The sequence below is a fragment of the Taudactylus pleione genome, unplaced genomic scaffold, assembly GCF_031769625.1.
Source record: "Taudactylus pleione unplaced genomic scaffold, aTauple2 ptg000129l, whole genome shotgun sequence".
In the NCBI taxonomy this organism is placed as follows: Eukaryota; Metazoa; Chordata; class Amphibia; order Anura; family Myobatrachidae; genus Taudactylus; species Taudactylus pleione.
Window position 1 is genome coordinate 17,775,894 of NW_028284531.1, and position 24,721 is coordinate 17,800,614.

The 24,721-nt window shown below is 42.2% G+C and overlaps 1 protein-coding gene across 5 annotated transcripts in view; it reads left to right on the forward strand.

The window, feature by feature from the left end:
* MAN2A2 (mannosidase alpha class 2A member 2) overlaps positions 1-24,721 on the forward strand; it is a 109,704-nt gene that overhangs the window by 47,842 nt on the left and 37,141 nt on the right. For all 5 annotated transcript variants that reach the window (XM_088472907.1, XM_088472905.1, XM_088472903.1 and 2 more), the window contains 6 exons: positions 8,684-8,855; positions 9,585-9,712; positions 9,855-10,028; positions 12,454-12,640; positions 16,485-16,662; positions 20,108-20,310. In XM_088472907.1, the coding sequence (XP_088329033.1) occupies positions 8,684-8,855; positions 9,585-9,712; positions 9,855-10,028; positions 12,454-12,640; positions 16,485-16,662; positions 20,108-20,310 (1,042 nt within the window). The remainder of the gene's footprint in view (positions 1-8,683; positions 8,856-9,584; positions 9,713-9,854; positions 10,029-12,453; positions 12,641-16,484; positions 16,663-20,107; positions 20,311-24,721) is intronic.

Genomic DNA, 24,721 nt, shown 5'->3' on the forward strand with positions numbered 1-24,721 from the left:
GAGCGTTCATGTATATAGTATCTTCCAAAAGTATTCATGACCAGTTCTTGCATTTTAATAGCAAGTTATACACTGAAATGTTGTTCTCATTTTCAAAGCTTTAACACTCAAAACTAGTTTATGAATGTGGCTTTGTTTTATATTACAATATCTTAGATCTCAAATATATGATGGTTGTGTAACTACTTAATCCATGTTTTGTGGAAGCTTTAAATGTACACGTGAGGAACAAGTGCCAAAAGAAGACACATTTGGCGTACAATGTGCAGCCACCAGTGAATCATTAAAATAGCTGCCACATTATCTGTGTAAAGACACCACAGTTAAGTGATCAATGGTCTCTTGTGATCATAAAACTAAAGTTAATATGAAGACTAAAGTGCATCCAAAAGAAGTTAGAGATGGAGTAATAAAAATGCATGCATTAGGAAAATGGTACAAGGTAATATCCAAGTGTTTGGATGTCTCAATGGGCATTGTTGGTTCTATTATATGTACATGGAAGCTACATAAAAAAAGGCATAGTTTTCTAATACCAAGGTAGGTTTTTTTTACTGGCACTGGGATGTTCTGTTGTTCCAAGCAGCTACATACAAAGGGGTGGTCAAACCCGTACATACACATGAAGCAAAAGATAAAAAATAAAGTAGCGATATGATGGATGATATTGCACAAGAATCAATAATAAATGTCAGATAAATTTAATAAAAACAATAATAATCTTAAACGACAAGCAATTGCATAAGAACAGTATGTAAACGAGCATATGCCTCACCCTCCTGATTGTCCATACAAATTGTGCCTGTTCCTATAGTTACTTCCGGATGCAAAATGAGCATTGATCAAGTTGTAATAAACACCACTCTCATATTGAGAGAAAGGGGGACTGTCCAATGGTATATAATTACCAGGTCCTTTCACCGATAGAGGAGTATTCCTATTGGCATAAATTCCATGTGCAGCACTTGGAGTCCTCAAGATGTACGGTGTACACGTTCAGTGTAGGAATAGGTGAAGAAAATGGCGTGGATCCTTATGATGAGTCCGTTAAGTTGGTCCAGGCTTTTGTAGGAAACAGGTAACAAATCACAAAGTCACTTGTGGGCAGAGGCTGAGTCCACTGACGCATTTCACTGTCTAAATGTGGCAGTTTTTTCACAGGTGGTGATAGAATGTTCTGGAGGGTCTTTAAATACCCCTCTGACTAATGCTGCTCGTTTGTACATGGGAACAATCATCCATCTAATTTACTCGTATGTTAATAAAAACATTCTAAAAATACTTGGGAGGCAGACCTATATACAGTGCCTTGCAAAAGTGTTCACCCCCATTTGCATTTTTCATGTTTTGTTGCCTCACAACCTGGAATTAAAATGGATTGTTTGAAGGTGTGCATCATTTCATTCACATAACATGCCTACAACTGTGAAGTTGTGTTTTTTTTTATATTGTGAATCCAACAACATTTAGGACAACATAACAGAAAACTTCAACGTGCATAACTATTCACCCCCCTAAAGTCAGTACTTTGTCGAGCCACCTTTTGCGGCAATTACAGCTGCAAGTCGCTTTGGATAAGTCTCGATGAGCTTGCCACATCTTGCCCCTGGGATATTTGCCCATTCTTTAATGGTTTCTGCTTGTGAACAGCAATCTTCAATTGGATTGAGATCTGGGTTTTGACTAGGCCATTCCAACACATATAAATGTTTCCTCTTAAACCACTGGAGTGTTGCTTTAGCAGTATGCTTCATGTCATTGTCCTGCTGGAAGGTGAACCTCCACCCCAGTCTCAAATCACAGGCAGACTGAAACAGGTTTTACTCAAGAATATCCCTGTATTTAGCACCATTCATCTTTCCCTAGACTCAAATCAGTTTCCCAGTCCGTGCGGCTGAAAATCATCCCCACAGCATGATGTTGCCACCACCATGTTTCACTCTGGGGATGGTGTTCTTAGGGTGATGGGATGTGTTGGGTTTGCGCCAGACATAGCGTTTTCCTTGGTGGCCGAAAAGTTAAATTTTAGTCTCATCTGACCAGAGCACCTTCCTCCATACATTTGGGGAGTCGCCCCCACATACCTTTTGGCAAACTCAAATCGGGTCTTCTTACTTTTAATCACTAAGTAATGTTTTTTTTCTGGCCACTCTTCCATAAAGCCCAGCTCTATGGAGTGTACGGCTTATTGTGGTCACATGCACAGATACACCAGTCTCTGCTGTGGAACTCTGCAGCTCCTTCAGGGTTACCTTTGGTCTCTGTGCTGCCTCTCTGATTAATGCCCTCCTTGCCCGGTCTGTGAGTTTTGGTGGGCGGCCCTCTCTTGGCAGGTTTGCTGTGGTACCATGTTCTTTCCATTTGATGATGATGGATTTGATGGTGCTCCGGGGGATCATCAAAGATTAGGATATTTTTTTAAAACTCAACCCAGAATTGTACTTCTCAACAACTTTGTCCCTGACTTGTTTGGAGCGCTCCTTGGTCTTCATTAGTGGTGTTGCAGCCTCTGGGGTCTTTCAGAAAAGGTGTGTTTATACTGACAGATCATGTGACACTTAGATTTCACACAGGTGGACTTCATTTCACTAATTATGTGACTTCTGAAGGTAATTGGTTGCACCAGAACTTTTGAGGGGCTTCATAGCAAAGGGGTGATTACTTATGCACATGCCAATTTTCCGAATTTTATTTATAAAGATTCTTTTTTATATATATTTTTCTCATTTCACTTCACCAAATTAGACTATTTTGTGCAGATCCATCACATAAAATTCACATAAAAATAAATTACAAGTTGTAATGTAACAAAAAAAGGTAAAAAGCCAAGGGGGTGAATACTTTTGCAAGGCACTGTACATAATTGTATCTATTTATCAGAGGAACATTTTTAATACATATCTAATCAAATCATATGCAAATTATTACCTTCTCCTTCCATTTACTGCTCTGTTCCCGGTCACGTGATGCACACATTGTGTCACATGACTCCGGGATAGGATTCAGTTCAGGCTGTGCGTCTCCCTATTGTCAAGGAGATGGTGGTTTCATATGTTCATTGGTCCACGTGATCACGTGTTCCAAAAACACGTGACCATGTCCAACACCATTTGCCTGCGTAATCACGTGATCTAAATCACGTGACCACGTCCAGCGTCATCTGTTTTGTGTACTTCGGTTGCTTAGGAAACACTCCTTGGAGTTGCGATCACGTGGGATCCTCTATGTCATCATGCTTTTGGCCAATTGGCTTACCGATTAGGTCTAAGAATTATGGGAGATGTAGTTGACAAAGTTTGGGCATTTAGCATTATTTCTGTATCTATACGAATGGCAATTCTGTTACATTTAGAAGATATTCTTCATGTGATCATTTCACTTAATATATAATCATATATCATTTACAGATATTGTTAAGAAAATAAATAAAGCTTCGATTATTTTACACAGCTAAACATCAGTTTCTCATTAATCCATTTATTTTCGTATTTATACTGAGTATTAGAATATAAACAAAGAGATAGTATATTTATTTAGTATTATCCCAGAAATTGTAATCAGTTCCTTTAGAAGTCCTTCCAGATGTGATGATCTATTGTGTGTACCACATCGTATAAATCTCTGAAATAATACTTTGATATGGTAAGAACAGACTAGGTACTATTTTAATCTGAATAGTGTGGCCTATCATATACTCCCACAATAATGGCTGCATATGATAGGGAGGATATGGAAAAAATATAGAGGAGAAATTAGGAAGAAGAGAGGGAGGAAAACAAAGAAGGCATCAATTATGACAACAATCCTTTATATATGTTTTACTGCTAGGTGAGTAACGTTGGACACTCAGCCATTAAGCAGTCTAGATAACCATATTAAGTTCTACTGCTTAATTCAAGAACATGGTACCACAACAAACCTGCCAAGAGAGGGCCGCCCACCAAAACTCACAGACCGGGCAAGGAGGGCATTAATCAGAGAGGCAGCACAGAGACCAAGTTAGGGTTAGGCACTAAGGGGGGAGGTTAGGATTAGGCACCAGGGAGGGAGGGTTAGGGTTAAGAACTAAGGGGGAGGTTAGGGTTAGGCACAGGGGAGTGGTATGTGTAAGGGTTAGTCTTACCTTACTTACCAAAGGGTGTCTGGATTCTGACAGTCAGGATGCCGCTGTCGATATTCTGACCAGCGACATCCCGACCACCAGGATCCCTTATCTGTGAAATGTGCCTGTCATAAAATGGCCCTTGTGCTACTGTTTCTGACCGGACAACGTCTCAAGATCTCCGTATGAGTGGATATACAGTACACTGTTTTTGCAATCATAAATTATGCTCATTTTACGACCAACTGTACATCAGCCATGATATGCATAGTAAACGTTACCCACTGACAGGGAGGCAACTTTTTTCTCTGCTTTACTAATATAAAATATTGTAGTGTGTTGGGAGGAATCATCTCATTGACAAAGGTCTTGTAAATCCTTATTGTGTGTAATTCACAAGTGTATGCAGGGATGAGGTATAAAGGAAGAAGCTGCAGTTAGTGATATATATACTGTATGACTTTGTTCACAGAATATTCTTCCAATATGCAGGCACTTCAGGTCACATGGGACATAACACATAAATAAGAGGTTTCCCTGCAGGGCCAGTTCCCCAGCGACGCTTGTATATCACCAGCCCTAACATCGTGTAATTATAGCTGCAGCCTGTTATTGTGCTCGCCCATGGAAAGTTACAGTTTTATACTGTGGCCATCAGCATCCCCGCCATCCTTGCCATCTCACCTCTGATTAAGGAGCCAAGGGGTGTTGTATGTTATAATGTGCTACAGAAAAGCATAGTATTTAGGGACAGTGAAGGAGCTTGTTCAGAAATATGTTATTAAATAAAAAGAAGTTAAGGACCAGTTGTTTTTTACTACTATTATTATTATATTTGTTCTTCTTATAATAATATTTCTTGTTCTAATTACTGTTTTTTATTCCTTCAATATTTGGGTTCACGTAGTAGTCCGCTTAGCAATATGTAATTGAGTGAGTCTGGCAGTGGTCGCACTGGTTGGAAGCAGACGGCTGCCATTACCCACTGCACGGAAGTGCCGCCCCCTTTCTGAGTTCACAACCAAATATTGGGTGGACATTTCATTCCTTTCATCCCAATGTGTAAGTGGAGATGTGCTGCCTCTTACTATGTGGCATAAGTGTGAAGGTATGTATACATTAAGCGATATATCAAATGATATATTGTTCCGACGTGGATTGGAATGATATATATCGGCCACATCGCTCAGTGTTTATGGGTGATTGCGCGCTCCCATACGTCGTTCGTCACATATTCTGATCCGCTGTGCATGTACAGATCCGGCGGCTGACACCATACCTCTGGATCTGGCGGGGGAATGATATATCGGTCTGTAATACACAAGTTTGTGCAGTGCATACGGACTGCCCGCTTTATCGTGCTGTCGAATCTGCTGTTGCTGGGTACACACATCGTCTAGTGTGTACCCAGCATTAGTCAGCGGGATTTCTCATTGAAGCCCTGCACAAGGGGAGGATGGTAGGGTGACAGGAGTACAATAAAGGGTATTCACTTGGAATGCAGATTTCCATATTAAATACATGTGTTGTGAATCCTAATGATCCTTGTACTAAAGTTTACTAAAGCCATATTAAGTATGGGTGCAGCAATTTTAACTATAGAATAGGATGCTTTTCCTTTATGGAAAATCTAAAGGTGCGTACACACACTAGTTGATATGTGTACCCAGCGCTATCGGCAGCAGCGGGACCCGGCGGGGGTGCCGACATTGGTAAGTACATACACACTTGCCAATGCCAGCAACGCCGAACGACAGTGTGGGGGGGAGCGGGGCCATGCTGCATTTGGCAGCATGGCATCGCTAACGATATCCCCAGATTGTAGTGCAAAAACAGACGACTGGGAATATCGTTAACGACATGCGGGAGTGTGCATCGTTGACAATATAGTGCTTACACACTAGACGATTAAACAAAATTGTCATAACGATGTGTCGTTATCGCCAATATCGTTTAAAAAATTGTCTAGTGTGTACGCACCTTAAGTTAATTAGAATGATGGACTTTGTAAAGCTGTTTTTTCTTTTCTCTATTTTATCTGTCCCCTAGGGATGTGTGGCCTGGATAGGCATGGAGTAACTGGACTCTAATCCATAAATCCTGATTGATTATCCTGTGGGGAGGTTTTGTTACAAGCCTGTTTTATCCACAATTTGCTGTTGGACGGTGCATCTTTGTGGCCTCCTATGTTAGGTGGTCCTCTGGGAACATTTATTGCAAAAATTCTCTATTTTGTGGATCCTGATGTTGCTGTTCGCCTTAACGGGAATGGGGGGACTTCAGTGTAGCATGGCTTATATGCCCCGGAGTGGGATGACCTCCTTCAATGATTTATCTGCATTTGCTATCCTGTTCTGGTTTACGTGCACTTATTGCAATTACTTGGTTTTCTTTAATATGTCTTGTCATTGCTCTGTTCTAAATATTTTTTAATTCTGTTTGATTGTTTATATACTGTCATATCCTGCAAATGTATTTTTTCTCCATTAAAACTTAATAGCCTTTAGGATTGGTTCCGTTATGTTATTTTTTCTGTTTGATCATTGCTTGTTTACGTTTTATAATTGGTTAGGCTCTTTTGTTTATCACTTTTGGCTGTCTCTAGTTGACCCCTTGATCCTGGGCTGGATACAACATGGCCTTAGTGTTCACAAGAATAGATGACCCCATAATTTCATAGTTGTAGAGTAGTGGGGGGAGAGGTATGGCGGAAGGGGGGGGACTAGGGAGAAATGTACCGTGCCCTGAGCTTCCAAGGGGCCCAGCACAATCATCTCCAGTAAAAGAAACTGTCAGTTCAGCTACTGTACCTAACCTACACAGCGGACACCTCTCTGTATACAAGTGTGCAGCACAGCTGCGATGATACTGTTGCAACAACGGAGTTGGCTCCTTCCATCCATGCTGAGGCGGATGGCAAGGCTTACAGGACCGGCTGTGATGTATTAATGGTCAGCCCCGACATATATACAGTATATAGTGCTATTCTTCCTGGTGGCAGCCCCCTCCTCAGGAACCAGCCACCTTACAACATGAGCAGCCAGACACTGGCTAAGCCAATGACTGATTCATCCCTTTTTCTCCTCCCGCCTGAATATCTGGAGCAGCCAGGGCTGGGCTGTTCCTCATACAGTGCTGGATGGGATCCCCAAACATCAAACATATAAGTGTATCGATCCCCAAGATTTCTGTTGCCGGTCCTGAAGGAAGGGGGGTAGTTCAGAGATCCAGTTACGCCCTTAGTGTGGGGTATGGTCATATAGGGTGGGATAAATTGGGGGTAGTTGTTAATTGTTATATGCTGTTTCGGAAATGATGGCTAGTGTAGCGTTTTGTTAGTTTATTTATATTCTGCTATTTATTTGATACATGTCTGACAGGTTGCCATCAGGGTAACTGTTCGGTGCTGGGGTATAGATTCTAGAGCTGAGTTCACATGCATTATCATATTATCCACTATTCTCCTGGTTTCGTGTTGTGTGGGCCTGAATGGCGCCTTCGGGTTCTTATATCCTTCACTAGTACTGTACTATATCGTAAGGGTTTTTGTGACTGTAGGCTCTATGGGTTATGTGAGATACTACTCCTCTGTTTTATTGCTTTGTGGTGTCTTTTCTTTTGTGCTAACTGACAGGTATGCTGTGTTTTCAGTTCACTCGTTTTATGCTATATTTACTATTTTGTTTTTGTCCGGTCTGTAACATTTATTCCCCCCTTCATTTGTTTATCTTCATATGTGTCAAAATGTTATGTGTTAATCTTTTCATTCTTATGCTTGGTCATGTTTCTTATTATACTGTGTAATGTATCTTTTTGGATGTAAACTTCAAAACCTTATAAAGAAACACAATTTAAAAAAAAAAACCTGTCCCCTAAATTGAAATATGATGGCTGCAATAATTAGTAATAAACTGTTTGAAGGCCTTTCCTAGACTAATAAGAGATCTTGTCTGATCTGCAACAACTATCTCCCAATAGGGAAATACAGCTCCCTGACATTTGATTATATCATCCATCTGATATCCTGAGCGACGCAAAGATTACATTAGTATGATTATGTGTACCCGCGCATCCATAGCAAATTATACCACATGGCTAGTTATATTGTATTTAATACAAGCGTACTGCACAATGAAAGTGTAGATGCAGAAATGACTTAGTCTCTGGAGATAAGATTTAGATGTGCAGTTAGTTATTAGTAAAATGGGTTATGAGGTTCCATGCATAGAAATAAGTGATTAACTGGTAACAAAGTTAATGTAGTAATTCTCATGTACTACTTTGCATCAGCTAACACAGGAAGATTCCCTTCCGTAGAGTAAAGCATCTAACCAAGCTTTGTCATTGTACTTCGCTGCATTAATGTTAAAAGAAAGTTTAATGTAACAATTTGAGGTTGGTTATTCTTTCAGTTGGAAGATTATCAGAATGCAGATGAATAGCTGATATTGCTCCTCTCTGAGCTAGGGTTCCATTTGTGCTGCCAAGAGAGGAGCTGCTTTCCCATTGAAGGCTCTGAAATGTGGTTCAGTGGGTGCCCGCAGTAGAAATTTCATTGTTGTCTTATGTTTTGGATGTTAGGTTGGATAAAAACCTTTGATAAATATTACTATGACCAGACTCAGCATATCCTGAACAACATGGTAGTGAAGCTGCAAGAGGACCCACGCCGGAGGTTCATCTGGTCAGAGATCTCCTTCTTTTCCAAGTGGTGGGACAACATCAATTCCCAAAAGAGGGCAGCAGTCCGCAGGTAGCTGCCAGGGTTTCTGCCTTAGGGTTTTATTTATGCAGAATTTTAAGATTTCCATGCATGATCCATTGTCTGCATATCACATGCATGTTATGGTAACGTAAGTGCTGATGCTTCTTGCTTATCACTGTTCATTTCAAAATGCAAATCTTCTGTTTTGTCACTAACATCTATATATTAATTCTATGGTATTGGTAAATATACTTGGTGATGTAACAAAGGGACCCCATAGCAACAGTTTGAATGGCCCCCATCCCTTCTACACCTGCCCACATAACAGTTCCTTCATAACATACATTTCACATTCCATTCACAGGCAAACACTATCTTTATTGTTTTACCTATTATCATTGGGGCTTGAGTTGCCATAAAGAATACTAGGGTCTGTCTCTTGAGTACAGGCTATGGGAATATATAGCTCGCTTGTCTGTTCTGCTGGCCCTTTCACATTTTTGTGAGCTTACTACACAAGCTGGGAGATCAGCCTCCTTTCACTGCTGCTGTATTTTGTGGGGATTATTACATAAATAGGATGAAACAAAGCATTGGCTCTTTTGTGCATGGTAAGGTCTACAAGGAAACATTAACTAATAGAGCAGTGTACCTCTAGCTAGCTTTCATGCATTCTCCACTCCATTTTCTATAAATTAGACTATATTTATTGTTATTTGCTTTTCTATATATTAGACCCTTATCAGATCTTTTGTACTATGTGTTTGCTCTCCATAGGTTAGTTGCTAATGGTCAACTGGAAATGACAACCGGTGGCTGGGTGATGCCTGATGAAGCCAACACTCACTACTTTGCCATGATCGACCAGATGATAGAAGGACATCAGTGGTTGAAGAAAAATATTGGTAGGGGTGATAATTGTCTTTAGCACACTTGGCATTTCTCTTTGGCTACAGTACTTCGCAAAAGGGGACCTGTCATGGAGGTGACAGAGTATCTTTAATACTTGTCATATTGTTGGTTTAATTCGATGTCTCCCCTTTGTAGGTGTTAATCCAAGGTCAGGATGGGCAGTGGATCCTTTTGGACACAGTTCTACCATGCCTTACCTTTTGAAACGCTCCAACATAACCAGCATGCTGATCCAGCGGGTGCATTACTCCATCAAGAAACATTTTTCAGCCACTCAAAGCCTGGAGTTTATGTGGAGGCAGACGTGGGGTATGTGGTATTTTCTTAGCAATAGTCCTCAACATGTGTGTTCGGACAGGTCTATTATAGACGGCATACAGTAGAGGCCAGATTCTGGATCGCACACAAACCACACGTAATGCCGATGTTCGCTAGTTGAGCGATTTATTTATTTACTTTGCAACTGCGCATGTGCCAAAATTCTGAAAACTCCTACAGAGCTTGTGTTACCCTATATTTACGCAGAAAAAGTGTGTTGCGATTGGGACAGACAGAGGGCCTGATTCAGAGCCGGACGCTATTTGCGAACGGTCGTTGAGAAAAAGGGGCCGGCTATTTAAATTGAGCGCTCGCTCTTTGCGGTCTGTTGAAGCTTCTATGTCTGAGCGAGCGAACGAAACATGCGCTCGCTATTTTGTAAAGACGCCCCCTGGCCATTCGCATCATACGTCATCTCCACTATTTATTAGATTAATCAAGTACATCGAAAGGCGTCTGAACTGCTCGCAGTGCTTGTGGTTGGATTTTCCTACCGCAATCATGCGAACAGTTCAGGCTAAGAGACAACCAAGTGGCGTGGCCGATGACGCTGCTTTGTTAATTATGCACACTCTTAAAACGCCCGTTTTGACCGTTTGGAACGGCTGCGTTCGGATCTCCTCTCCCCGTTTTCAAGCACCTTTCCTTGTTACCACCCACAAACGCCTCATCCTGTCACTCAAATTAGCAGGCACTTGCTATTTTGCGAGCGCACAATTTCCGACCGCAATGACTGGTTGGCGCATGCGCATTACGACCCATACGCATGTGCAGATGTGCGAACATCGCTCGGAGCGAACGAGCGGCCGCTTACGAGCGGCTCTGAATCAGGCCCAGAGTCAGAAATGGAGCAGCAGAGGCGGTGGCTTGAAGTGATAGCAAGAAAAGTCTGTCTCGTGGCTGTGTTATGGGAGTGTCGTTGGCGTGTCAGTGAAAGCGGCTGCATTCTTTAACGCAGAGCCGCAGCCACAGAGGCCATGTTCAGATGGAGAAACTGCACCTGCCATAGAGCTATTGCAAGTTTCGATGGTGCACTGATGGTGGCATGTCAAGAATCACCAGCGGTGTTACAGCGTGCAGAGATGCTGAAAGGGGGAGTTTCATAGCTTGCACACCATGTACACCAGGGGAAGGGCTGACCATAGCATTTGCATATTATAGCTCCCGTGACTCCGCCAGCAGACGCATGAGCAGACGCAGTAACGTCCACTTCTGAATCAGGCCCTATGTGTTTCCAGGCTGTTTACTGACAAGTAGAACACCCTTTCCTAACAGCACTCAAATATATAATAAATTGAATTGCAAATATTTTTATATTTTTTGTTATTCTGCTTTAGTGGCTGAAAGCAACGTTTCCTTAGGTTTTCTGCAGCACTAACTGAGAGATTGTTAGGCTTGGGGTTGACCCCACAGCTAATTGAACGCACTGCCTGATTCATTAGCTGCGGGAACCCTGCACGCTTAAGCCCCAGAGGGTGGATTTTTCCTCCCAGTCTCAGGAGCTGTGAGGAAAAATCTGCGTTAATATGTCTGCATGTTAACATGCAGGAAAACCCATAGATTCCAGCACTCTGCGCGGAATCTATGGATTAGCACTCAACCTATGGTTTAACACGTGGGGAAAATTCTGATTAACTGAATAGATCCAGGTGTGAAACCAGGAGCTATTCTCCACGCAGCAAACCCCTCGCCTAAATGAATGTGCCGATAAGAATTAGCTGTTGTTGCAGTGCTGCAGAAACTCTGTCTTGGCTGCATGTCATGTTCTGTTGTAGTTAACAGTGAAGATCTCAGACTAGTATCTTTTCACGCATATTTCATACTAGCTGGGATACCTGGCGTTGAAGAATGGACCTTGAAGTACATCTGCATCCTTCATTTTTTTACATTGCAGACCAACACTGGAGAGCATGGCATCTGAAAATGTGCTTAGAGGAAATTAGTAACTGTCAATGCAGGTGCAGTGTGACAGTTGATCCTCCGACTCACTGCTCTTCTGTTGGAGCTCTGCCTGCCCCCTACTGGTACATATCAGCCTGTGCCTTCAGATCAGTGCAGTTTTAGGCACTAGAAGACATCCTGAGCTAATAATGTAGACCTTCATGGCTCTGACAAACTTCAAACATAGTCAAACTCCACCCCCATGCCAAATTTGGTGGAGCTAGGTACAAAACTGTAGCCGGACAAACAGACAGATACACACACACACACACACACACACACACTTTTTTGCTTATTATATAGATATGTCAGCGTAAGTCTCCAGCTTTAGTAAATACTTATTTTTTACATTACAGAAAAAAAGTTAATGCTAAGTTGCAGATGTTGAAGATCTGAATTGAATCCAAAAGCACATGAGAGAGCCTGTGAAGATTATTGCTTTTAACGTCTCTTTACTATCACGATCCAATTTCAGACCCAGATTCCAGCACTGATATCTTCTGCCACATGATGCCTTTTTACAGCTATGATGTTCCTCATACCTGTGGCCCTGATCCGAAAATCTGCTGCCAATTTGATTTCCGACGCTTGCCAGGAGGCAGAATCAATTGTCCTTGGAAAACACCGCCAAGAGCCATCACAGAGTCCAATGTTGCTGAGCGGTAAGTGGTGACACAGGGAGACGATCTACCAATGTACTGCCAAAAGGAACGTATAGGTCAACATAAGACTGTGTTCCTGACTCGCATGGGACAGAGGGGTTTGCCTGTATGAGGGCAAAATTTCCATAAAGAAGCCTGGCTGAAACCAATATGGTGGGCTGCAATATTTTTTCACATATTAATGTTTTATTGATTGTGATTTGGGTCATTTATTTAAGGTTTTAGTGTGTGTTTGTAATGAGAAAAAAATCCCAGACTTACGCTACTTATTTTTTTGTGAGTGTGTGTGTTAGCATCAGCCATTCAGTACAAATCTTTTGAGAGTTGCTATTTTCAGAGTCAAGTGTCCTTGTAGCCGGCATTACAAGGTTGAGTCATCTAAGAATATTTGTGTAAGCAGTATTCAAGTGTTTATTTCTTAAATTAATTAAATAAATTAACAAAACTAAACAGATGCATGTATTCATTAATAATATAATGTATTTGAAAATAGAAAAGCCCAGAAAAAGAAACCTCAGATACCTAAATTGATTAAACATCAAATCTGTTACCTCTATAAGCATGAAAATGCGGCCAAAACTCTGAAAATGCCATTTTCGTACTTTTGTCCATTTTTCCATATATACCAAGCTCTGCAATGCGATACATTCCGGAGCTGGGCCCGGTGTCTCCCACTGCAGCCCGCACCATTCTGCGCATGCGCAGAGGGACTTTTGGGTAATAAACCCGGAAGTCCCTCTAGCATCTACCTATCACAAAGGACAGTTCTTATCGGGAGAGCTGTCCTTCACGATTTTAATCGCATTTCTAAGTACATATCGGAGTAATGAACACCGGTATGAACCCGATAAGTGGCGGGACGTACTGCATTTTTTTTTAAAAAAGAGTAAAGGTGGATTTTTTGGACTTCTATATCCCATCTTCTCCTGTGTGTGCTGAGCTGCAGTTCTTCCACGCACGCGGTGAAGTAACTTGGTTTCATCAGGATAGAGGGTTACAGATGCAATATAAAGCTGCTGGGAGGGTGAGTGAGATAATGCAGGTGTAGCTGTCAGGGTTACAGATGCAATATAAAGCTGCTGGGAGGGTGAGTGAGAGAATACAGGAGTAGCTGTCAGGGTTACAGATGCAATATAAAGCTGCTGGGAGGGTGACTGAAATAATGCAGGAGTAGCTGTCAGAGTTACAGATGCAATATAAAGCTGCTGGGAGGGTGAATGAGAGAATGCAGGAGTAGCTGTCAGGGTTACAGATGCAATATAAAGCTGCTGGGAGGGTGAATGAGAGAATGCAGGAGTAGCTGTCAGGGTTACAGATGCAATATAAAGCTGCTGGGAGGGTGTGAATGAGAGAATGCAGGAGTAGCTGTCAGGGTTACAGATGCAATATAAAGCTGCTGGGAGGGTGAATGAGAGAATGCAGGAGTAGCTGTCAGGTTTACAGATGCAATATAAAGCTGCCTGGAGGGTGTGAATGAGAGAATACAGGAGTAGCTGTCAGGGTTACAGATGCAATATAAAGCTGCTGGGAGGGTGAGTGAGATAATGCAGGAGTAGCTGTCAGGGTTACAGATGCAATATAAAGCTGCTGGGAGGGTGAGTGAGATAATGCAGGAGTAGCTGTCAGGGTTACAGATGCAATAAAAAGCTACTGGGAGGGTGAGTGAGAGAATACAGGAGTAGCTGTCAGAGTTACAGATGCAATATAAAGCTGCTGGGAGGGTGAGTGAGATAATGCAGGAGTAGCTGTCAGGGTTACAGATGCAATATAAAGCTGCTGGGAGGGTGAATGAGAGAATGCAGGAGTAGCTGTCAGGGTTACAGATGCAATATAAAGCTGCTGGGAGGGTGAATGAGAGAATGCAGGAGTAGCTGTCAGGGTTACAGATGCAATATAAAGCTGCTGGGAGGGTGTGAATGAGAGAATGCAGGAGTAGCTGTCAGGGTTACAGATGCAATATAAAGCTGCTGGGAGGGTGAATGAGAGAATGCAGGAGTAGCTGTCAGGTTTACAGATGCAATATAAAGCTGCCTGGAGGGTGTGAATGAGAGAATACAGGAGTAGCTGTCAGGGTTACAGATGCAATATAAAGCTGCTGGGAGGGTGAGTGAGATAATGCAGGAGTAGCTGTCAGGGTTACAGATGCAATATAAAGCTGCTGGGAGGGTGAGTGAGATAATGCAGGAGTAGCTGTCAGGGTTACAGATGCAATAAAAAGCTACTGGGAGGGTGAGTGAGAGAATACAGGAGTAGCTGTCAGAGTTACAGATGCAATATAAAGCTGCTGGGAGGGTGAATGAGAGAATGCAGGAGTAGCTGTCAGGGTTACAGATGCAATATAAAGCTGCTGGGAAGGGTGAGTGAGATAATGCAGGAGTAGCTGTCAGTTTTACAGATGCAATATAAAGCTGCTGGGAGGGTGAATGAGAGAATGCAGGAGTAGCTGTCAGGGTTACAGATGCAATATAAAGCTGCTGGGAGGGTGAGTGAGATAATACAGGAGTAGCTGTCAGGGTTACAGATGCAATATAAAGCTGCTGGGAGGGTGTGAATGAGAGAATGCAGGAGTAGCTGTCAGGGTTACAGATGCAATATAAAGCTGCTGGGAGGGTGAGTGAGATAATGCAGGAGTAGCTGTCAGTGTTACAGATGCAATATAAAGCTACTGGGTGGGTGTGTATGAGAGAATACAGGAGTAGCTGTCAGGGTTACAGATGCAATATAAAGCTGCTGGGAGGGTGTGAATGAGAGAATACAGGGGTAGCTCTCAGGGTTACAGATGCAATATAAAGCTGCTGGGAGGGTGTGAATGAGAGAATGCAGGAGTAGCTGTCAGGGTTACAGATGCAATATAAAGCTGCTGGGAGGGTGAGTGAGAGAATGCAGGGGTAGCTCTCAGGGTTACAGATGCAATATAAAGCTGCTGGGAGGGTGTGAATGAGAGAATGCAGGAGTAGCTGTCAGGGTTACAGATGCAATATAAAGCTGCTGGGAGGGTGAGTGAGATAATGCAGGAGTAGCTGTCAGTGTTACAGATGCAATATAAAGCTACTGGGAGGGTGTGAATGAGAGAATACAGGAGTAGCTGTCAGGGTTACAGATGCAATATAAAGCTGCTGGGAGGGTGTGAATGAGAGAATACAGGAGTAGCTGTCAGGGTTACAGATGCAATATAAAGCTGCTGGGAGGGTGAGTGAGAGAATACAGGAGTAGCTGTCAGGGTTACAGATGCAATATAAAGCTGCTGGGAGGGTGTGACTGAGATAATGCAGGAGTAGCTGTCAGGGTTACAGATGCAATATAAAGCTGCTCGGAGGGTGAGTGAGAGAATGCAGGAGTAGCTGTCAGGGTTACAGATGCAATATAAAGCTGCTGGGAGGGTGTGAATGAGATAATGCAGGAGTAGCTGTCAGGGTTACAGATGCAATATAAAGCTGCTGGGAGGGTGTGAATGAGATAATGCAGGAGTAGCTGTCAGGGTTACAGATGCAATATAAAGCTGCTCGGAGGGTGAGTGAGAGAATGCAGGAGTAGCTGTCAGTGTTACAGATGCAGTATAAAGCTGCTAGGAGGGTGTGACTGAGATAATGCAGGAGTAGCTGTCAGGGTTACAGATGCAATATAAAGCTACTGTATATATTATCTACGTATTTTAATTTTATATTTGCTTAAATGTTCCATTAATGAAGCATTCCTTCCTTGAAAGATGACTTAAGAAATCATGTACAAAATAGTTATATTTCATTATATTTTAGTAAATGCAATATAGATCGGAATTGCAGTATAGACATTTGGATTAAAGGAAAAAAACACCTCCAATATCATCTTTGCTTTGTAACAACAGGGCAAATCTCCTGTTGGATCAGTATCGGAAGAAGTCCAAGTTGTACCGTAGCAAGGTGGTCCTTGTCCCCTTAGGAGATGACTTCCGTTATGACAAGATCCAAGAGTGGGACGCTCAGTTTTTAAACTATCAGAAGCTCTTTGATTACATGAACTCACATCCAGAACTTCATGTTAAAGTAAGAATTTTTCTTCCGAAATACATAATCTCTGAAATGAACTGTTCAAACTTATGTACCAAATTAGCAAATTCTTATGTCTGGGGGTTGGTAAATGTCAAAGATGCCTGAACAAAACTTTAATAGACAATGTAGTAGTTAACCACCTAGAGAGAGAGGAGCATGATAGCACCACCCATGCCCTGAACTCTGGGGGGTGCTCTGTGCTGCCTTTTTTTTCAAGGCTGAATGTTTAGTTTCTAAGCCCAGGACATGAGCGAAAGGGGGCTGTGAGCTGGAAGACCAATGAGAAGCCACAGTCACAGACATTACAGCTTCTCATTGGTTCTCCCACTCACACCCCTATTCTGCAGCCATTTTAACCTGATGAACAAAACTCTTCATCACTATTGTGTAGATAGTGCAACTTTACTTCATTCGCTTAATAGCTGCTGGTTCAAATCCCAACGCCGGTAGCCCGAAGTTTGAAGATCCCGACAGGGGAGGTAAGTACCCTAACCCTCCCCCTCTCCCCATCCTAACTCTCCCTTAGTGGTGCCTAACCCTTACCTCCCCCCCCGGTGGTGCCTAAACCTAACCCCCCCTGCCCTCACCCTAAACTTAAGTCTCCCGGGAGGGTGCCTAACCCCCGCACTCTAACCCTCCAGGGGGGGTGCCTAACCCTAATCTCCCCCCCGGGGATGCCTAATCCTAACCCTTCCATTCCGGGATAACTATGATACTTACCGATGTACGGACGATCAGTATTCCGGCGTTCAGGATGCCGACTCTGGTATCCTGATCCAATTCGGATAGTGGCGTCGGCATTTTCCCGGCGATCGGGATTCCCCAATCGGAATGTCCGCGGCTGGGATCCCGTCCGCCGGTATTTTAACTACATCCCATTAGCGATTTGTAAAGCTGAACTGTTAGAACTCATATATACTATGATTTGAGATCATAAAGTGGAATTGGTTAAGAAATAGAATCAGGATTAAAGAGATTAGGTATTTCTGCAACAAGAAATAAAAATTATTAAGGTAGTTTTTTGTTTTTTAATATACTGTTCAATCTTGAATTGATCATGGATATTTACAGATATTTATTGAGTTGTCTGAGGAATTACTTATTTGTGTTTGATGCAGTCAATGTTAGATTAAACAAAAAAAAACCTATTCAATATTATGATTCAGAGATAGACGTAATGCCGTGATGTTTACGCAGTTCAGCGATTACCGGTGATCTGCGAATGCGTCTTTGAGTCGCATTGCGCAGGTGTCAAGTTTCATTACCTATGACGCTCGTAGCGAGGATTTATATACATACAGTGATTGGTAGGCAGGGACTGTTTGTAGACCGCAACGGGGGTGTAGCAACTGAAATAAAGGCATGTCAGTTCTGTACGCTGTAAAAATGGCTCTGGTTTCTCAGTTCCCGCGAAGGCCAAATATCGACTGATCTGCGACCGATGCTGCGTCTTTGTGCTTGGATTTGTGAAGCCACAGATGGGTATTTCAATACAAATCCAGGCGGCTGTGACATTTGTATATTTTCGCACTGCTGCTGCGTACAAGTGTGCAATGGCGGTGGCATTATTATTATTACATTTTATTTATAGGGCGCCACAAGTGGTCCGCAGCGCCGTACATACAGTAAAGGGTACACAGAACATTACATTACAATACAGTAACCAAAATAAAAACAGAACACAAGTAACAATTAGCAACACAATTCTCCATACACAGTACAGCTCTGACGGTGAAGGTTGTCATAGAAGTGCTAGAGAAGAAGGCTGTGAGACAGTGGGGAGGAGGACCCTGCTCCTAGGAGCTTACAATCTAGGGGAGAGGGGAGACAGATAGATGACATGAGGCATGAATGTGTAGAGGGGGACCTGAGTGCAGGAAGTAAGCAAGGTAGAGATGGCTGAGGCGGGAGGGACAGAGACCTGGTAACATTGGCGTACATCTCTGAATCAAGCCCTCTGTTCATATCAGTTTAGAAACCAGTGTCTTTATTCTGCTCAATCTTGTAATATTGGTCAGTCCTCACTCAGTATCCAGTCATATTCTACACAAAACGTATTGTTCTTACCGCGTACACCATAGAGGAAATATATGCCGTATCCAAATGTTCAGTCATTGTGTGTGCACTTTCATAATGGCTACAGTATATATTTTACACATAGCATGTGACGTGGACGAGGTGTGAGATGCATGCACATAGTCACATGTTATCATTCTGCACTTATGCTGTGACTATGTGCATGCATCTCACACCTCGTACACGTTACATGCTATCATTGTACACATATACTGTAAATATGTGCATGTATCTCACGCCTCACACACGTCACATGCTATCATTGTACACATATACTGTAACTATGTGCATTCATCTCACACACGTCACATGCTATCATTGTACACATAAACTGCGACTATGTGCATTCATCTCACACCACGTCCACGTCACATGTTATCATTGTACACACACATACTGTGACTATGTGCATGCATCTCGCACATCATACATGTCACATGCTATCTTTGTACACACATACTGTAACTATGTGCATGCATCTCACACCTCATACATGTCACATGATATCATTGTACACATATACTGTGACTATGTGCATGCATCTCACACCTCATACATGTTACATGCTATCATTGTACACACATACTGTGACTATGTGCATGCATCTCACACCTCATACATGTTACATGTTATCATTGTACACACACATACTGTGACTATGTGCATGCATCTCACACCTCATACAAGTCACATACTATCATTGTACACATATACTGTGACTATGTGCATGCATCTCACACCACATCCACGTCACATGTTATCATTGTACACACATACTGTAACTATGTGCATGTATCTCACACCTCACACACGTCACATGCTATCATTGTACACATATACTGTGACTATGTGCATGCATCTCACACCTCGTACACGTTACATGCTATCATTGTACACACATACTGTGACTATGTGCATGCATCTCACACACGTCACATGTTATCATTATACACACATACTGTAACTATGTGCATGCATCTCACAACTCGTACATGTCACATGCTATCATTGTACACACATACTATAACTATGTGCATGCATCTCACACCTCGTACACGTTACATGTTACCATTGTACACACGGATTCGGTATGATATACCGCTGGCCTGACCAGCGTAGGTAAAATGACAGGCGTCGAGATTTGATGCCTGTCATTTAACCCTTGCCGGGATTTAGCAGTCGGGAAGCCGGCGGTCGGCATTGCGTCCGCCGGCTTCCCGAATGTTTCCTGTACACACATACTGTGACTATGTGCATGCATCTCACACCTCGTACACGTCACATGTTATCATTGTACACATATACTGTGACTATGTGCATGCATCTCACACCTCGCCCACTAACAGCTTAGCTCCCTCTACAGGCTCAGTTTGGAACTTTGTCAGATTACTTTGACACCCTGTACAAGAAGATGGGAGTTAATCCGGGAATGAAACCTCCTGAGTTTCCTGTGCTTACTGGCGATTTCTTCTCCTATGCCGACCGAGAGGATCACTATTGGACAGGATATTTCACATCACGGCCTTTTTACAAGACCATGGATAGAGTACTAGAGTCACACCTCAGGTAGGAGTCTGGACCAGAAATATGGACAGAGAAGGCATAATGTAATATTTCACTAACATGTGATGACATTTTCATAGCATTACATGAACTAAGGGCTGTGACATTTTATGGAAGCTTGCTGTATACCTCTGTAGACTATCGTCATGTGTTGTCAGGATTCACAAGTGTCGCTGTAATGTCCTTCAACAGGGTTGTTGGTAAAGAATTCTCTGCTTCACATGATCAAAATATAATGTCCTGTCCCAAGCTAGTTACAGACCATGAGGGGTATTCAATATGAAACGTTAACTTCACTGTCGAAGTTAACGTTTCATATCGGAGTTTTTTTCTGCGTTAAGTCTGGTGCGCGCTCCCGCTTATCCCCGTATTCAATATAAAATTAACGAAAACGGGAAACTCTGAAGTTGGATTTACGTAAAGTTACGAATTTTTCCTTAAAATAATAGTAAGACCCCCCTAAAGTTGTAAAAACATGGGGGAACACTATGGGTACCCCCGTTTTAGCCTTTAATTGAAAGTCGGGGATTTAAATAGCCGCAGCAGGTGTTTTTTTCCCGACATTGAAGAAGTGATGCAGAAGAGCACTTAGGTTATTTTTTTTGTTTTTTTAAGTGGTCCCATCAAATTTGGGGTACATGAAAATGGGTACTAGCATATTTTGATGTCCCTAAAGTCAGTTTTTAAAAATTATGCATTTGTGCACCTGCCGCTATAATTCTATTCTTCAAAACACCTGCCGCATACTTGCAGAATAGCCCTGAACCTATTTCCCTATTGTTTAACAATTTTTCCCCATTTTTTTTTTTGCACCCCAATTTTTAAGTACATTTTTTGGGGTGTCACTTTTCTTTTTTTTTTCTTTTTTTGACACAGTTCTTTTTTAAATGTCATTCTCAGGGGTGCAGGCAATTTTTTTTAAGCCTGCACCCCTAAACCCCAGTTCTACACTTTTTTTCGACACCTATTCAATGGTGAAAACTTATCCCCGTTTTTTATCAAAGACTTGTCAAAACTGCGATAAGTCTTTGAAATTGAATAGGGTGTAAAAGTAAAACTTGCGATAATGACGTTAAAATTGCGATATTAACGCAAAAACAATGTTATCGCACCCATATTGAATACCCCTGCATGTCTTTCTGGGATACAGTCAGGAAGCCGAAGGTCGAAATGCCAACCGCCGGCTTCCCAACTGTCTAATCTCGGTAGGGGTCTAATGACAGGCTTCGAGATCATTTTACCTACGCTGGGAGCCCGACTCCCGGCATACTGATCGAAGGTAAGCCGGGCAGCGGGCACGGACAGCCGCGGAGGGGTAGGGTTAGGTTAGGGGCTACCAGTGGGGATTTGCGGTTAGGCACCCCCCCGAGAGGGTTAAGGTTAGGCTAGGGGAAGGGGGGGTTAGGGTTAGGCACGTCCCGGGGGGGAGGTTAGGGTTAGACACCCCCCTGGGAGACTTAGGTTTAGGCTGCGGGGAAGGGGGGGTTAGGTTTAGGCACTTACAGGGGGGGATTAGGGTTAGGCACCTGGAGGGGGGTTATGGTTAGGCACCCCTAAGGGAGGGTTAGGGGGGGTTAGGTTAGCAAATAGAGGAAATACTTACCTGTCGGGGATCTTCACTGCCGGTGTTCCAGTGTCGGGTTTCGAACCGCATCCGGCGGTATTTCATACCGATCCCGTCTTTCTGGACATTTTTTTTTTCATGAGCTTGAATACGGCGAACAACTTACATTTTAAAATACTTATGAATAATTGTACTACCCCAGGGCATTCTCATAGCAAAATCAGGCAGACAGAGGAACAAGCCGGGAAGCGAGTAAGCAAGTGCTCTAGTTATAATGACACTTATATCTTCATTTGAAAACTGCACTCTCTCAAAGTGACAAAACTACTGTCTATTAAATTGGGGGGGGGGGCACATGTGCAAAATGCTCCGAATCCCAATTACATTTACTGAGCTGAGGCCTAAGGTGCTGTAGGGGAGAGGCCTAAGGTGCTGCAGGGGCGCATACTAAGGAAAAAGTAAAACTGTCACTTTAAAGTCTTGATTAGTATCCGTTTGGACCACCCTATAATTCATCAGCAGTGTTATCCTAAAGTGCAGCCCTTTGGAACTTTATTAACATCTTAAATAAGTTGTAAGAATAAGGTAACATCAAGACTGTCCTCATTACATGTGTCCCAGCATGTGTAAAAATCCAGGTTAGTGTGAGGAGAGTGGGATTGTGGCTTTGTTTTCAAATAAGGTATAATACATATACTGTATATAATATATTTTTTTGTTGTAAAGTTTTATTATGTAAAATAATATTGGTATAGGAAGGGACTCAGAAAGGAAAATATGGGCGGGTGGAGTACAGGCTGGGAAGCATGGCTGGCCTGTCAGTAACCGGTACTGTTCTAGTGAACCAGGACCATTAAGGGGTAGATTTGTACTGTAGATTCTGAATTCCTGTAGCCAGCATGATGTAGGCAATATAGCTGGTAAATTTAAAGCAACAATATGTTTCAAAGCATGAAACAAATTAATTAACTGATAAATACAGTTATAGAGAATCTTTACAATTATAAATTTATAATCTAGTGCAGAATCACCCCAGCTCTTTCTTTTGTGTTAAAGCAATACAGGTTGTGCTTGCCTTCATTCTGAATTCATGTCAGTTCCAGGAGATCGGAACTGACATCTCAAAAATATTTCCAGGATCAGACCCTTTCTCACCCTGGATTCTACTAAAACCCTCATCCACTCACTGGTCACCAGATTGGACTACTGTTACCTCCTCCCTGACTTCCACCTCTCTCCACTCTGCTCATCTTCCTCTCCAACATTCTACATCTGCCTCCCCTCTCCTTCAAGCCCTACACTGGCTCAACTTCCCCTTCAGAGCCCAATTCAAGGTTCTTACACTCACTTACAAAGCCCTCACCCAATCCTCTCCCATTTACATCTCTGACCTCATCTCCCTTCACACTCCCACCCGCTCACTTCGCACACCAAATGCATGCCACCTCTCTTACCAACTGATTACTTCCTCCCACCCCCGTCTCCCAAGATTTTGCCCGTGCTGTTCCCTACTTCTGGAAATCTCTCACTATCCGACTCTTCACCTCTCTGCAAATCTTCAAATGGGCTCTCAAGACCCACTACTTCATCAATGCCTTCCGGCACTCATCATAACCCGCTACTTCATGCTCCTTCCTCCCTGTTTGTATGTGTGTTTATGTGTGTGTGTGTATATATATATATATATATATATATATATATATATATATATATATATATATATAGGCATCACTTGGAGACTTTCAAATCAAAAATGTGCAAACCCCCTTGCTGGGGTGTCTTTAATCAACGTTTCGGAGATCAGAGTCCCCTTTCTCAATATACATACATGTCAAACAGTGCAAAAGAACAAACTTAAATACCTGTGCATGTATCATGTCTGTGGGTATTGCCATGCCATTACCAGAATGACTGACATATGTTACCACACAGGTATGACATAAGAATGAAATAAAAAAAAAAATAATTAGATAATATATAATGTGTGTGTATATATATTATATAATTTATTTTTTTTATTATTTCATTCTTGTGTCATACCTGTGTGGTAACATATGTCAGTCATTCTGGTAATGGCATGGCAATACCCATAGACATGATACAATAGGAGATTGTCTGAATACAATATTTAGTCTGTTTTCATCTACTTCACTAGTTTGGGTTTCAACGTGATACTGTAAATAAGTCATTGCCTAGAGATGTGTGCTAGCCAACCCCCACACTGTCCTGCACATATCTTATTACCAGCACATGTTTAGGAGTATTGTAAGTAAATCACGTGATTCACGTTAACTTGTGACTCTTCATTCACATGATTATACACTGGAGATGAAGGAACCACTTTAATGCTCTTTGATGCAGTCACGATATTCCAAATATGTGTTGTTGATTTTACAATTTTATGGAACATATAGAAATAGAGCAGTGGATAATCATATTTGTATTTAAGGCGATGATAACTTGAAGATTATACACTTATATGAGATGTCAATTTATTTATTCTTAAGTAAATATTCCCTAGTGATAGTAAAGGGATTAACATTTAAACCTTATCAGCTAATGCTCTGCACCCTACAGCCAGGCTGCTGTAACTAGGTGCACTGACAGTGGTTGCCAAGGTCTCCTGTAGTGAATAGAGAAATGACAGAGAGTGGGAGCACAGACTTCTGTCTTTTCAAACTCACTCCAATATAGGCTGGTGGCAATACACAACACTTATACATTTATTACAAACAACTTTAAAACAGTACAGATTTGTTTTTCCTTAAAAAAAAAAAGCAGAAACATTAATTAGAAATTATCTTGCCCAACTCACCAGTACAATGTGTGGCTGCCATTATGCTGCACGTC